This window comes from Diaporthe amygdali, assembly GCF_026229845.1.
Source record: "Diaporthe amygdali strain CAA958 chromosome Unknown NODE_4_length_2575358_cov_65_588622, whole genome shotgun sequence".
Classification (NCBI taxonomy): domain Eukaryota; kingdom Fungi; phylum Ascomycota; class Sordariomycetes; order Diaporthales; family Diaporthaceae; genus Diaporthe; species Diaporthe amygdali.
The window spans coordinates 1,433,726-1,449,371 of record NW_026517024.1 but is presented as its reverse complement, the minus strand read 5'-3'; the positions used below and the strand labels follow the sequence as shown (position 1 = coordinate 1,449,371).

General features: G+C 55.1%; 5 protein-coding genes across 5 annotated transcripts; 3 read left to right on the top strand and 2 right to left on the bottom strand.

The window, feature by feature from the left end:
* Positions 1-752: 752 nt before the first annotated feature.
* Positions 753-2,126, top strand: J7T55_008645 (uncharacterized protein; the record flags this gene model as incomplete). Its single annotated transcript, XM_053138985.1, has 5 exons — positions 753-871; positions 988-1,061; positions 1,122-1,360; positions 1,448-1,835; positions 1,915-2,126. 5 exons carry the CDS (start codon positions 753-755, stop codon positions 2,124-2,126), a joined length of 1,032 nt encoding a protein of 343 aa, XP_052997920.1.
* Positions 2,127-2,476: 350 nt separating this feature from the next.
* Positions 2,477-4,972, bottom strand: J7T55_008644 (RNA polymerase I-specific transcription initiation factor rrn3; the record flags this gene model as incomplete). The annotated part of the gene is made up of 3 exons (XM_053138984.1): positions 2,477-3,649; positions 3,706-4,652; positions 4,903-4,972. 3 exons carry the CDS (start codon positions 4,970-4,972, stop codon positions 2,477-2,479), a joined length of 2,190 nt encoding a protein of 729 aa, XP_052997919.1.
* A 1,458-nt stretch (positions 4,973-6,430) lies between these two features.
* Positions 6,431-7,987, top strand: J7T55_008643 (sphingoid long-chain base transporter RSB1; the record flags this gene model as incomplete). Its single annotated transcript, XM_053138982.1, has 2 exons — positions 6,431-6,720; positions 6,781-7,987. 2 exons carry the CDS (start codon positions 6,431-6,433, stop codon positions 7,985-7,987), a joined length of 1,497 nt encoding a protein of 498 aa, XP_052997918.1.
* A 658-nt stretch (positions 7,988-8,645) lies between these two features.
* On the bottom strand, positions 8,646-11,687 carry J7T55_008642 (uncharacterized protein; the record flags this gene model as incomplete). The annotated part of the gene is made up of 6 exons (XM_053138981.1): positions 8,646-9,455; positions 9,518-9,760; positions 9,813-10,746; positions 10,813-10,890; positions 10,962-11,295; positions 11,375-11,687. 6 exons carry the CDS (start codon positions 11,685-11,687, stop codon positions 8,646-8,648), a joined length of 2,712 nt encoding a protein of 903 aa, XP_052997917.1.
* Positions 11,688-14,287: 2,600 nt separating this feature from the next.
* J7T55_008641 (lanine racemase) lies at positions 14,288-15,276 on the top strand (the record flags this gene model as incomplete). The annotated part of the gene is made up of 2 exons (XM_053138980.1): positions 14,288-14,408; positions 14,753-15,276. The coding sequence occupies 2 exons, from the start codon at positions 14,288-14,290 to the stop codon at positions 15,274-15,276; spliced, it is 645 nt and encodes a 214-aa protein (XP_052997916.1).
* Between the last annotated feature and the right edge of the window lie 370 nt (positions 15,277-15,646).

Genomic DNA, 15,646 nt, shown 5'->3' with positions numbered 1-15,646 from the left:
TCATCTTGATTGGTGTCTCTGTGTGTGAGGTGGTAGGTCTAAGCCCAAGAGAGCGGAGAGGTTGTGATTGACATGTGGTGGGTGATGGCTCTGGCTCAGCAAGGCTTCCTTTTGTTCGTGACGACAGGTTGGGATCAGCTCAGTGGAGCTGACAGCCCTGCTCCCGCCTGCAGGCCTCTGGATGGCGGGGCCAATGGGAACCCTCAAGGGCTCTGAGCCTCTGAAGCTTACCTCCAAGTTTGGCACTAGCTCAAGACCAGCATTTTGAGCTTCGATGTGTAGATGTCTTGACACCTGTGCTGTGAATGTTGAAATTCTGGCTTATCTGGGTAGTTTTACTCCCAGAATTCACAACAATCTGAGGAAACTGTGATATGTTTGTGGACGTTGAAGACGGGTTCTTAATCTCTTTCAGGCTTCCATGACAGTGGCCATATGTGAGGACTTGGTTCCTGGGTAGCCTCTCCCCTGTTTCTCCCCTGCTCTTCAACACCAAGCTTGTCCATCTCCTCCCCATTGCGGTCGCAAGTCGAGAATCTCAGCCAAGACTCGTTGTGAGACTCGTTGAAGCTCTCATAGTTTCATTCCAGTCAGCTGAGGGGGCATCTTCAAGCTCGACCCCTTTTTCGGTTCGTTAACCCAAGCAAGCTGTCAAGCCGTCCCTGGAACTGCGCATTGTGACTGACGACTCTTCTGATAGCCAAATCAATACCCTTTGTTCCGGTGTCTTTCCACCGCAACTTGCAGCCGCGATGGCCCCTCTGAAAGCGAGGAGTAGTGTTGTTAAGCAAAACTTTGCGAGTCACTTCAGCCAGCAGAGAGCTCAGGCATATTCCGACACAACATCATCAAGGGGTGCTTCATCTCACAAGTACGTTCTCTACCAGCCTTGGTCTACAATGACCCGCACCACCCCGGATAGGCTCACTTGATCACCAATTTGCGGAGGAAAACCAACATGACGGCCGAATTACTCACTGATACCAGCATCCGCTCCATCGGTTGGAATCCTCAAGGCAGTCTGATTGCCACCGGCGCTGCTGACAAGACACTACGAGTCTGTGAGTGCACCAGCCTCCACCCCTATGGAATCCTGACGGAAGATCTGACGAGAGTCGAAGGGAACCCAGAGAAGCCTAACGTTCGCTTCTCCACCGAACTGAAGGGCCACGCAGCCCCGATCGAGAAGGTCGCGTTCAACCCCGTCAAAGACGCTGAGCTCTGCTCCGTCAGCAACGACGGCGTCGTCAAGTTCTGGGATGTCCGTACCAAAGCTTGTGTCAACGAGGTTAAGGGCCTCGGCGAGGCGTTCACCCTGGCGTGGCACCCTGAGGGCGAGTCCCTGATCGTGGGCACAAAGGTGGGCAGAAAAATCCGGCCCACGTCCAGCACCTGGCACTTCCCCGTGCGCCTTTCCACACGTCTCAGCGGCTGACCAGACTGTCAGAGCGATAAAATCCACATCTTGTCCCCGACCCAGTCGACGCCCCTGGCCTCGCACCAGCAGTCGGTGCAGACAAACCAGATCTCCTTCTGCTGGAGCGGCAACAAGGTCTTCGTGTCGACCGGTGAGGGCAAGGTGCGCATCCTGTCCTACCCGGACCTCCAGCCCCTCATGCACTACAACTACGACCGGTCCAAGATCGACGGCACCGGTGCCACCGATGAGTACATGATGAAGGGCCACACGTCGTCCTGCCTGTCGGTCGAGCTGAGCCCCAACGCGCGGTACCTGGCCTCGGGCGGCACCGACTCCATGATCTGCCTCTGGGACACGCAGGACTGGATCTGCCAGCAATCTTTCACCGACATGGTTGGCCCTGTCAAGAGCCTGAGTGAGTTGACTCACATAATAGCCTCACTCGAATTCCTCGTGACATTTCATTGCGATTGGTGCTAATTTCTATCCTGTAGGCTTCACCTGGGACGGTTTCTACGTGGTTGGCGGCAGTGACGAGGGCACCGGAATTGAATGTTACCACTGCGAGTCCGGCGAGCGCGTCCACACCTTCAAGACGGCCAGCCCGTCACCCGTCGTATCTTGGGCCCCGACCCGCTATCATCTTGCGTATAGTGATCTAGGCCAACTCCGCATTATCGCAGCGGATGTACCGGACAGGAAATGAGAGAGGCATACTGTTCACATAGTGCCGTGGAGAACTGAGCTGTGTCACATGGTAAAGACATATCAATCATGCGCAGTTGGGGCCTGAAGATACCCTGGTAGGCAAGAAGTCACAATCGAAGACTTGATAATTCCTTAAAGGTGATGCAATTCTCCTTATGGATCGCACGCAGATCTCTCTACAGATCTGACGAATGTGGCCTTTTTTACAGTGACAGATGTCACGCCTAAATTCTCCCAACGCCCGTGAACGCTGTTTCATTTCCCATCCTTGGTATCTGAACCCCTTAACGCCTGAACAAATGCTTTTATGTGTCCTCTCGCCAAGGCCCTGGAACGCCTCAACTGCCCTTACTGTCTTCCACTACCTTCGTCCGTCTCAGTGTCCTCCTCAAACGTCTCATCGCCCTCCAAGAGGTCCTCATCTTCACTCTCATCTTCTTCTCCATCTAGACCCGGGAAGGAGTCATATGGTATGTAATCGCCGTCGACCCAATGTCTACTCTCGGGAAGCTGGTAAGGGTCGAAGGGAAAGTATGGCGTGAGCTGCAACCAGCTCTCATCATATGGGTTTTGGCTCGCCGTTTCTCGCAAGGCCTCCACGCTTGAGGAGACGTACGAAGAAAGGTAAATCCGCCGGTTGGCTTCGATCTTGTCGTGGACGTACATGAAGCCAAGGTGGCCAGCAAGATTGGCGAATTCTTGCACAATAGTTGGATGGCACACCCGTAGGGGGTTGAACCCAGACCAGATGTTCGCTCGGAGGATTGGGCGCAGCTCTTCCATCCACTCGAGATCTTGACCCAGGTAGGAGGCGGGATCCTCCGGGTCGACAAGATCAGGTTTGTCGACGACCAGATCACGCCACCGAAAGCAGAAAATGTACAGAAGACCTTGGAAGAGAGCGTAGTAGGGGGTGAATCGTCTCAGGTCTGGGCGCGCAGTGGCTTGATGTCTGTATCGGTATGAGTCGATGTGCTTAATGAGCACTGTGCATATTGTTCGCACAGACTCGGCGGGAACCCTCTTGCCGCGAGCGGCGAAACTGGCAAGATAAGCGGCAGCGTTCTGCCTTGTGATCATAGAATTCTGGTTGCCAAATGCTATGTCGAGCAGCACTCCAGCGAACCTATCTGTGAGTTCTTCGGACAGCTGGCTGAAATGAAAGATGAGGAACTGAGTATGCCGACTTGAGTATGTGGGAAGGATGATGTTGACGAATTCTGTGAGCATGTTCTCGAAGATATCTCTCGCGCCATCAGAGTCCGGCTCGGCGAAGATCGGCTGGTAGAGTTCGAAAAGGCTGTTCATAATGAAGTCCATCTTCTGAATGTGTTGGGCCGCTTTCAGAATCTTGCCGCTGAGCTCGTGGCGATCATCGCTCTCATCACTTGCAACGCTCTCGACGTCGCTCACATCGTCATTGTCGATCTCATCGGCTCTGGAAGCTTGAAGCTGCTGAACTACACCGGCAGCCATGTCATCGTCGACCTCGTCCAGATCAACTTGGATCTGCACATCGATCTAGAAAGCTGTAAGCAGGCAGCTTCGCAGTGTGAGGGACAGGAGGTATTGCTCACTTTGACAAGCCGATCCGTGATCAACTCCATGATCTCGGGTCCCATATCAGGTGCGTATTCCCGCAGACGTAGCAGATTCTGTACAAACGCCATGTGGATGTTCTTGGACTCGTCGGAGAAGGGAAACTCCTTGTTGACCAGGGACAAAAGCACACGTCTTGCCGCGGGGAACAGCTGCAGGACATGGCCGAGTGCGCGGTGGAGGCGTCGTCGCATCACATCACAGCTGACATCTGGGAAATAACCTGCCCTCCACTCAAATTCCCTAAAATGCCGAAACTTTTCCACGAGCATGCCAAGAACATTGCTGAGATAGATGGATTGACCGGTGACAAGGTTGGCCAGGAAGTCGGTATAGGCGGTCACGAAGTCGTCAGGCCGGCCAAGCCATGGTATGCTGAGGACCTCGTGGACAAGGCTTGAGCAGGATCTCCCGAGCTGGGGTGCGCACACCTTGAGAGCCTTGACGTAGTGTATCAGATCGGAGGGGTCGACCTCGTCCTCAACCTGACTCGAGTTGGGGGTCTGTTTTCGGCGGCGGTCGTTCTCGAATATTCCCTTGAGAGTGTCGTAACCTTCCTGATCGCCTATGCTGTGTTCCTTCAGAGCCTTCACCACTGCGAGCTTGACTTCTTCAGCCTTCTCCTTGGCCGCGGTCGGTGTCGCAGGTGCGATGCTCTGCACAGTGTTGGAGTTCATGTCGAAGACGACGGTCTTGCGACGCTTGGTTGGACTTTGTGGCTGGGCCTCCTCATCGTCGTCGTCTCTCATGCGGCGGCCCAAGGTTGTCAGGCTTGTGCGCAGGATACTCTTCAAGGCCGAGCTTTTGGCAGTTGGTGGCGATGACCGCCGTTCTGTTCTTATGGGTGTGTGAGTGGCCATGTGGAAAAGTCCAACCACGCTGTCGGTGTGGCTGACGTCGAGACTGTCGAGGATGCCTAATGGATCTAGGATTCGGAGTTTAGGCGTGGAGCGAGGCGGAGACTAGGGGTTCTGGAGAGAGCTGGTTTGACATGATAGAACTGTCCAGGTGAATGGATAAGCTGCCTAGGGATTGTTCTGGTGAAAGCTGTGGTGTCTGAATGGCGACAATGTTGGCCACGAATTGATTCGTAGGGACGAAGGGCTGGAAGATGATGGTTTTTCCCCTCCAAGAAGGAAATTTAGCACGCGAGGGAGTGGAGGCGAAACTCCTACTCCACTCCACTCCCGCCGTGGACCCTAATGAGACTGAATGACCGCCTGCCTCCATTGGATTGGTCTCCATTGGTGCTTGATGTGGCCCGTGCGCCTTCAGATTCCACGACAGCGCGTTGGTACCACTTTGAGACTGTGAACTTAAACCTGCAGTGCTCTCACGCGTCTCACCTGCTTTACTTTTTTCACATACAACGCGAGTCGTCCTTGGTCGTCGACATCCAGACACAACACTGCATCAGTTGGACACACTTTCAATGCTGTATAAGATCCATCATAGGCAAGCCCTGTTTGTTGGGCAGTTCTCGACACCTTGTGCAGTTGGAATGAAGGCATTGGTTATGTCTTAGCCGTATTCAAGGACAATAAAATTCGTGGCTGGTTGGCGCTTGAGCACGCATACACGAACATAACTGTCTACACATATATAGTTGAGGGCTTCTGTCGTCCACGCCGTTCGTATGAAACGGACCTGAGCGACAACTATCGGATACATATCGCGCTGCTCTTCGACCAAAGAAAGCCTGGCCCCTGTCTGCAGCCATGGGGATGCCCTTGCTTCACCCCGCCAGAGGGTGCCATTCGAAGCAGTGGCCACGCCAGCCCTCACGGGTCCCATTACGCTTTTGCTTGCGTGCCTGGGAGCAAATCGCGTGCCCAAGCTAGATTTCCAAGAGATCTCGACGACATGATCATCCCTGCTACGGCCCGTCCTTCACGGGCTGAGCACAAGCGGATGGGTCCCAAGACGAGCAGGGTCGGCACTGCGGCCTCGAAGCATCAAGCTCTTGCCCTGTGAAGGGATGCCCACAGCCACCTGCGAGCAGAGCAACCTTGAAGTTTATTGTCGCCCTTGCTCGTGACACCAGCTAGCTATCTCGATGGATGGGGATTTGGTGCGCACAAGCCAATCGCCCTTCCTCTTGCTCTGACGTCCAAGTTGTTTGAATCGACAGGCAGCAGAGGCCTCAAGAGAGGCAACAGTGAATGGCCCTGAGGGCCCGCAATCCTACATGGTGGGCCAAGCGCAGGTCCTCTCAGGTGCCACGCAAACGCTGCGGCTGTGGGGTGACGATCGGCCCCTACAGGCTCCGTTGATTCGCAGGGGAGCCGACTGCCGGGTGGCGCTGCAGGCCTCGCAGCCAGCTAGTCATCTACCCCGAACAACCAAGATCCCGGCCAGAGGACCTCGGACTGCGAGAAACAAGCCTCAGCTGCGGATCCATTTTCACGAGTTTCGTCCTTGTTGCTGCGCTGCACTTCGTTGCCTCCGCCGGAGAATCAGACAAACACGGTGACGTCTAAATATGGAGCTTCGTAAGGTTCTGCCCGTCGATCAGAATGTGCCCTGCGCCGATTGCTGTGTTGTGGTGCTATATCTGCCGTGTTCCCAGCCCAGCCTCCCGTATATCGCGAATCTCGAGTGAGTTCTCGCGACCTGCTTTTCTCTTCGCCGTAAGTACGGAGTTGGCCCATCTCTTCTCAACTCCTTCTGCTTTGTCTATCTTTGCACTTTCATCAGCACAAAATGGCTGCTCCATCGGGCCCTCTATGGTTGGACGTGAACCAGTCTCCTTACAGCAACAATGGCAACGCTGTTGCCAGTGTTTTCTTCCTCGCCATCATCGCGGCGAGTCTCACTTGTTGCCTTGCCGTCTCATGGAAAACACAGCGATTCGTTCCATTCAGTCTCGTCCTCAGCATTACGTGCATTCTTGAAATAGTATCTTACGCATTACGATTACAAGAATGGTACATTGTCAGTTACACTACGAACTTCGGGTTGTCTGTCATAGCACCAGTCTTCCTTACCATTGGGTATGCGAGCTCCACAATTTGACGGCCGAATTTGTACTTCGGACTGACCACTTTAAACAGAATACACCTATGTGCTGCTCAGGTACTCCATGTGCTCGGAACAGAACATGCAGTCCTGTCGCCTAACGCCCATATGCGAGTTTTCATTTGGACCGATCTCCTCGCCGGGCTGCTGCAAGCCATCGGACTCGGCCTAACCTTCTCACGCGCCAAACAAGCCGGCCCATGGGGCATCACCTTGCCACCAGAGGCCGGCACAGGGCAAGATATCATGTACGCCGGTCTTCTCCTGCAGACCGTCTCGATGGCGGCCGCGCTGAGCCTTCTCGCCATCGCCTACGTCAAAGCCGGGAAAGCAGACCGCAAATATGGGTACACGACGTTCCACAGGGATGGACCCGGATACGTGCCTCTCACACCTCGCTTCAAGACCTTCCTAGTTGTCCTGCCGCTCGCAGGGGTGTGCATCCTCGTGAGGTGCGCGTACCGGTCCGCGGCAGCGTGGGGCGGGATCGGGAGCCCGATCGCGAGGGACCAGATCCTGTGGCTCGTCGCCGAGGGCGTGATGCTGACCGAGGCAATCGCCTCGCTGGCGGCTTTCCACCCGGCAATATGGCTCGACGACGGCATTAGCAGCAGGGCGTACGGCGACGACGCCGAGCACGATGGGGCGAGGACATCCAAGCTGAGCAAGAGGCTGACTGTCGGGACCTTCGCGACGGGCATGACCGACATGGAGCATCAACACGGGAACGTCCGGGACTCGCGACAAGACCTGGCCGAGGTCAGCCAGGTCATCTTCTCATCGGCGCTGATCGCCCCGTCGGATGCCTCGTCGGACGCCTCGCACTCGCGGCGCGGCTCGGCGGGCGAGCACGGCCACGAGCACTTCAGGGACGCGGGACATCTGAGCGGCTCGCCGTATGACCCACACCTGCCCGCGAGGCGGTACTCGGAGGACATAACGGCCGAGTCGCGGTGCTTGTCGCCCCTGGAGGCCGAGGAGGAGGCGGACCGGGTGTCGATTATACCAGAGCCGCCGAGGAAGTCCAGCAAGAGGATCTCGCGGGCGCTGGAGATGGCCCGACTGCAGCAGCAGCAGCGGGACCTGGAGGACGACGATGACAATGACCGCATGGAGGTCGCGTCGGTCGTGCTGCCGCCGAGGAAGCCCAGCAAGAGGGAGACCATCCACGACGGCAGGGAGGATGATTTGGAGGATGTTGCGCTCACTTCGACTTATTCTCAGTCACTTTACTCACAATAAGCATTCACTATCATGGAAACGGGCTGGGGGTTAAGGAGGGACCGGCAGAGACAGGGATTTTTATTATTGCATACATGATACCCGGAGTTTTGGTTGGCATTTAAGGTTGGCATTCATCTGAGCCGGGCAAGGTTGCCAAATACATGCGGGGGCATACATGCCCATTCCCCCACCGGTATTGTTTAATGTGTCACAATTATGTATGAATATGAATGTACACACAGAATCATCAATAGTATGAAGGCAATGTGACTGTCATTAAGTCTCCGTGTATACCTTCAGTAGTCAAGACGCTGTCGTGGAGTGGGATTTCCGCAGCCCTAGTTCTCCGATATGGGGGATTCCTTTCGATGGTAGTGTACAAAAATATAGACGGAGAAATAGCCTTCCATCCTTTATCCAATATTCGCCATACCAACAACCCGTGCATGAATTGTTATTCGATAACAATCGCTGGGGTACGTATCATGATGTCCCACCTGCCCCTTTTAAGGAGAGACCGAGCATCGCTGCGGTCAACAAAAAAGCAAATCGACCGCCTTCCATGCGCTTGTCCCAAAGATCACTGCAGTCAGAACCCCATCTGACGCGCCGTTCAAACCGTGCAAATGTGCAAAAAGTCCAAACTCCTCATCCATCACGCAAGGTTTCGGCACGCTCAAGGTTGTGCATCCCATCCCATATCCATTGTCTCCATCGGTCCCATTTGTAGCATCGTCCTTAAGACGCCTTCAGAGACAGGTGTCATCCCCGTCGTGCCGGACGTGAACTGTTCCCAGTTGAAGTCGCTCGTATTTGAGCCTGCAGCGCCGCCACCTGGGGTCTTCCCAGGCGTTTCTGGCATCGTAAATTGCTGATTCGGTGTGAGTCCTGTCGCAAAATCGCCGCCGGGCATATTTTGGAAGAAAGCATCTATGCTGCCGCTCTGTAGCTGATCTTGATGCGTTCGCGAGTTGTGATTGTTGTTTATATTAGTGGATGACGATGCAGGACTGGCCTCGAACGAGTTCCTGCCTGACCGGCTGCTCGTAGCTGCCGTGAAGCTGTTGCTGCTGCCATTTGGCCGGTCGGATGTAGATGTGGTAGAGTTCGGTGTCGGTCTGTCAGATCCAAGTCCTGCGTCTGGTGATGCCGACGTGTCACCAGAACCTCCCTCGTTGCCGAAACCTCGAAGCATCCCAGACCCAAAGGCTGGAGCGTTTCCGGCTCGCAGTCGATCCATATACGCCATGGCGCCCGTGTTTGGCCATCGACCGCCCACGCCGGAGAAATTCGAGGCATTCACCTGGTTGCTGGAACGGTTCGGGTCCATATTAATAGTCTCGGGACCACTTGCTGGGTCGTTGCTGTTCTCGTTGGATTTCATGTAATGACAATCACTTTGCGCAAGAATCCCGTGGCCGTCGCCCCCGTCGTCACATTTTGCGCCTGGTGGTGTTTTACCGGGCCAAGGGTAGCCTCCGTCTTGCTAAATGAGAACACTGCTATCAGTATACTTGTCTCGATATATAGAAAATGGTCCAGACTCACGCCCAAGGTGCTTCGTGGAAAGGCTGCTCTCAGCTTGGGAATGCGCGCGCCGAGAGCTTCCAAGTCGACATCAAGCTGGACAAGGAAAGATTCGGTCAAGGGATTCCGCCTCTTGAGCGCTCCCATTGCTGCAAGGAGGAAACGCAGTGAATCGACAGTTTGACTGTCATCAGGGCGACTTTTCAAGTACTGCACAAAGACTCGTGCGGCGACGTAGAGGCAGAAGGAGGTGAATGGGTTGACCTGGCAAGGGTTAGCATGGTGGACGAAGACTGCGCCTTCGTTGAACACTCACGGTTGAGAGGTCTATGTGTGAGATAGTCCTCATGGTACTCGCGATTTCGTTTGCTGCAGTGATGCAGCGGACCTTGCTCTCGGCACTGACCGAGGCTGGCAATCTGTTTTTATCCGCCTTGAAGATGGCGGCTTGGTGGAGGCAAATGGTCGATGTATGTATGCACATGTTTGTGAAGATAACGTTCGGGTTCGTTAGACCCGCGGGCAGTTTGAGATGGGCTGGAAGACAAAGGGATGTGTTGAGGAGAATGTTGTCCAGATTTCGGTGTCGTTTCCAGAATTCGCCATTCAAGTCGTGGTCCCGGTCATCGACATCTGGCCGGTGGAGATGGAGGAGATTGCGACCGAACAAGCAAGCCATCAGGACGACACCACCCATTGTGGAAATGCTACCGGCTCCGGCCGGGGTCATTGAGTCTGCGAGAGTCTGTGTTTGCTCCGGCCGGCTCATGTTGTAGGCGTCGTCTGAAGCAGGCATGTTGCTCATGATGTCCTTCTCATCGATGGTCATCGGCCACCCTGTGCCGATACTGGCGTACCTGTCTTCAGTGAAGGCCATCCAGAAGGTCCGCCTTCTTTCCTCTCTCTCGGTCCAGTCCCGGGGTGGCGGTATGCATTGCTTCACATCCAACCCGGCACCGTCCAGACGGTGGAGTCCCATCATCTGACAGAGTCGAACAGCGGCACCAGTACTCATCCAGGCTCTGGGGAAATACATCATCTTGAACTCATACTCAGCAAGCAAGACGTGAGTTTGGGCATGAGCAACCGAGATCAGATGTTCACCAAACCCTTTGACGTAATCTGCCTCCACATACTTCCTAGCTCGCTGGTAGAAGAGGTCTCTCAGGTCGGCGAACTTGTCCGCTACTGAGCACGCGAGCGTCCATATCGCATATCTGAGACACACCGGTGGGCGCTGGTTTGGCGCTCTGCAACCATATCAGCCAAGTTTGTTCGAAATATGAGCACGGTTTGATATGAATAATGAAACTCACAAGTTCATAGCTGCGAGGTAACGATACTTGTGTATCATGGGCATGGAGGGGTGAACTTTCTCAAAGTATATCTGATGGCTGCGCATTTCGATTTGTCAGTTTTTTCTCATCACACAACAGATATCTAACGGAGCAAGAGGCTGTCTCACAATTCGTCAATTGACTCCTGAGGAGGAAGAGGTTCTTCCAAGCCTAGACCTATCATCTCCCACGTGAAGCTGTTCTGTATCGGTATGGCATTGAAGTCGAAGGTGTCGCCAGCCTGCGGAGGCTGGGGCGAGTTGTCTCCGTTGAAGTTCCACTGGTCCATATCACCGCCGGCGGCAAGGCTGATAGAAGGATCATTGACGGTGAGGTTGGCAGGTGTGGAAAGGCCTTCGTTGACCTTGGGATCGGAATTGACTGGGGCGGAAGGCGTAACCTGCACAACTGGCTTGGGGGCAGCGGGTGGATCTTGCGTCTTCAGTAGAGTCTCGACTTGTTCTGTAGCCCCAATTGCCTGTCAGCGATTGCTTATTCAAGAGTCGCCTTGCCGTTGTAAGAAGGGTGGGAGCAGACGCACTCAAACGCTCTTCCAGAGCCTTGACATATCCACGCTTGGGGCCACTCTTCCGGCGGACCTCGTCGTAAGCACAGTCGTGGCCCAACCTCGTACATGTGCTACAGCGCGGGCGGTTGCCGTCGCACCTGAGCTTCCTCTTCCTACATATCATACAAGCCAGGCGTTTGGGCTTGGGGACATCGGCGTTGTTTGGGGGATGGGGGGCCGAGGAGCTTGTGCCCGCTTGACCGCTCGTGTCCACCTGGACAACGAGAGTGTCCTCTGCGTCCTCGACGCCATTCATGGCCGTGTCTGTGTCCGGCGATGTGGACATTGTGACCGTGCCACGGATCGGCCCGTGGGCATGCGAAGAGAGTGTGGGCGTGCCGCAGCGTCGGATCGCGTTCGGAGCAGGGCAGCGGCAGATGCGCTGGGTGGATTAGGTTGTGTTTCGTCAGGCCTGGACGACCTTGTGAGAGGGACGTCGTGGAGACCAGATCGGGGTCGTGGGTTATGTTGTCGGTCGTCGGTAGGGACCCGTCTGGGGTCTGGGAGAGGTGGCTAGTGCGTGTGATGGAGTGAGGACTAACGGGGCGGGGAGGGCGGACGTTGAGGGGCCGGCGAGCTGGAACAGGGTCGGTGATGATCTAATGTGCAATTATCGGTGGGTGAGGCGAAGGGAAAACAGCAAAGCATGCACACAGGGGCACACGATTGCGCAGAATGGTAATTGACGGTGGGGAATAGACGAAAAGTTAAGCCAGGTCAAGCCAGGTCAAGCCAGGTCAAGCCAGGTCAAGCCAGGTCAAGCCAGGTCAAGTCATGTCAAGTAAAGTCAGATCTGTACTATGTAGGAAGAAGACAGGGACTCTACATTAGCCAGCCGTGCCTCCTCTCCAATCCGTCTGTCCATCCCTTTCAGCTGCAAGACTGAGTGAGGTGTACGTGTGAACGAGCCAGGAAGAGAGCGCGTGCGTCTGTCTGTCTGCACAAGCACAAGCACAAGCACAAGCAACAAGCGGGATGCGTCCCGAGGTGGGCTGCCTTGGGGTCCCTCCCACTCCCACTTCCCCTACCAGTCCTTTCCAGATGCAGATGATGTATGTTTGCTGGTGCTCAGTGCACGCAGATTGCGCTGGTGCGCAAAAAGGTTCCTTCGCTCGTAAAACGGTAGGCGCAGTCTATCTAATCTGGCGGTCTCATCCTTGTTACCAGGCCCGTGGGTCATGGGGGGACGGGACTCGACGGTGCGACACCGTTACAATCCGAATGCGACTCAGAAGATCGGCGGGCCCAAGGCTGCGTACTCAGTACCTACCGGTAAGGCTTAATACTACCAGGTGTCTATGTATCGACAACCTTGATTAATAATGCAGCCAAATGCCCCGAGCTTCTCTAGCCTTCCACAGTATCTACTGTGGTACTGGCCCGTCGTGCCCGTCTAAGTGCAACGCAACAGTCGTCGCACGTCCGTTGTCAACCTGCTGCAACGAACACCACATGGCACTGATGGCTTGACAGACATGAAGCAGACTTCCCAGCCATGGACAGCACCAACAACCGTGGATGCCCACCATCTCAGGAACGCCATGTCCATGAGGACACATCGCAGTTGCTGACTGGACCCTGGGTCCGAATCCTGACAGCTCTGGGCCCAACGCTTCCATCATCCTCTTCAAGGTTGCCGTTTGATGACGCGCTCATCTCTCATCTCACTCGAAGCTGTCTATCTGCCTGTCAAGCCCCAGCCCAAAGCCATCCATCCCATCCTACCCACGGAATGCCACGCTAGACTGTCATGCATCTCTAGGGTCGAGGGCCTCTCTGTCAAACCACGCAGGGGCCCATCTGATGGTCCTGGCCGTAGTGCCTCTGTGCCCAGCTTTTGCATGGTCCAGAGAAATTTCACGGACAGACGAGCCGAACGCCCTCTTGCATGCACAGCCTCGAATCAAATTGAATCCGCCGTCGACCATGGGCCTTGGGCTATTCCTTCTCTCGCTTACACGCGTGGCCACGCCGGCATTTGTAGTGCATCTCGGCCGGTTTTTCGTCCGTCTTACTCTTATCAGCCTCTCACCGCCTCCCAGTCCTGTTTTGGACCGGCCAAAGCTTGGCGTCACGCCGACTGTTTTGCTGCCGAAGCTTGTCGCTTGCTGCACTCCCCTTGTCCAGTGACCATCATCACGGTCCCGCCTCCACTCCACCGGGGCCGAGTCAACGGCGCTCCGGTCTTGGGGTCGCCGGAGGAGTCGGGGTCTTGAGGCGAATTCACCCCACGGTTCCAGTCCCGAGGAAGAAACCAACCTTTGATTACTCACACGGCGACGGTTTGGGTGTCCCAAAAATCTGACAGAATGCATGGAGTCGACAGACCCTGGCTCTGCCTCTCTCGGCATATCAAAGCCCACCAGACAGTTGAAATATGGTTGCAATATGGCCAAGGCGTGTTACCGGACATAGATGGCTCACTCGTCGGAGCGCTCCGTCTAGGCGGCCGCAGCTGCGCGCCCTCGTAGTGATTGGTCGCGCATGTAGTTGCACGCTCACGCACCGCTGAATAACCTGATTACTTCTTTTGTCCTGGTCGCTGTCCCGATGCGGCATAACCACATGAGATCAAGGCTGGAGGTGACACCTCGTCGAACCTCGACCCAGCTTCACCACCACCTCGTGCATAGAGACGCTGTTCCTCTGCCTGTAACCGGCGCAAAAATCTGCTTTCGCTGCAAGGATTTCGCCGCCGCCGCTTGTCCAGGTCTTATTCAGCTCGATGGAGCACCAATGTGCGGCGAGGGGCGGGAATGAGGGCGACGTATATGAGGATGGCGGTCTGGCTGTTGAGTGCCGTCCTGGTTGAAGCAAATCAACCACTTCTCTTTCCGTCAAATCCGAGCATAATCTTCGCTTCTCGAGTAGAAAGTTTTGAAAATAATGGAGGCGTATACCGAAGACCGGCCATCTTTCACGTCTTTCTGGAGGAAAACGAAGGACGAGTCCACGGCACGCGAGCTCACGTTCGTCCAGAGTGACCCTAGCCAGCCAGGTTGTAAAGGTGCGTGGAATTCTTTTTGTTCATGAGTGCTGCTGTTGCGCTTCTTATAATTCCCAAGTTTCTGCCCTGCTGTAACCCGCCAGACGGGGCCAAGAACCTGGAAAAGCCTGCTGCGTGACACATTGTCTTGATTTGGCGACGAAGATTTGTCAACGCTACGCTCGGAATGGCCAGCAGTCAAAGCCAGGGCGTGGAACTTGGGAATCTGCATGCGACTTACTTGCGCCCCGTGCTATGTCTTGGGTACCCGTCGCTACATCGACCAACCTAAAGCCACTCACCCAAACTTCTGTTCTCCATAGACAAGGTTCAGACAGTCAACCAGACCCAGCTAACACATGCAGTCCCGGCACCGGAGCAGGGCCCGGCACCAGGGCACGCATCAAAGGACAAGCGGAGAGTGCAGGTTCGGAAAGCGCAGGTGGCGCACCGCCAGCGCAAAGCAAAATACGTCGAGCAGCTCGAGGCGGACATCGCTGGCATGCGAGACAAGATCTCCACCGCTGAGAGTGAACGGCAGACGCTACGGGACGAGAACGAAGCCATCCGTGCCCATCTCTCTGCAGCAGCAGCAGCAGCAGCCTCGACTTACAGCCAGGCCTCAGCCCCGTCAATACAACTCTCGTATATGCCGTCATACTTGGACAGCAGTTTCCAGTATCAAGACTCAAATCTCGGCACCAGCGTTGGCATGGGCTCTTTGAACGCGATGGATTTGAACATGGATGGTGCTCTGGGTACATTAACTCCATTCTACACGAGCGAACACTCTCCCTTCGCAAGCTCAGGCGTTGGATCTTCTCTGAGCGGCTCGCCTCAATATCTGGCTAGGAGTGGAGGCAGCTCTCCATACCCCTACTTGCCTTGATACGTAAGCGGCCGTTCAGGAACCAACTTGTTCCTTGAACGAGTATGCTGTAACTACATGGGGTCTTCCGAGGCGTGACCCAGACGCTCTTTCTCAAGGCTGAGAGGCTTCGGGATGGGATCGAAGCAAAAGTCGGCGTTGTTTTCAAGATACCAAAGATTTATCGGAGCTAAGAGTATGATTACGGTTGGAACGAGACAAGTTGGCGGTCTTGTGGTGCCCCAGCCGATTCACTGGCCGCGGAGCCCGACCCAGATCTTGACTCCCAGCCTGGGAATACACCAGGTGGAGACCTAGAAGAAGTATGTTTATATATACCGGTCACTTTACAGCGGAGGCATACAGGCAAGCGATGATTCCCATAAATGCG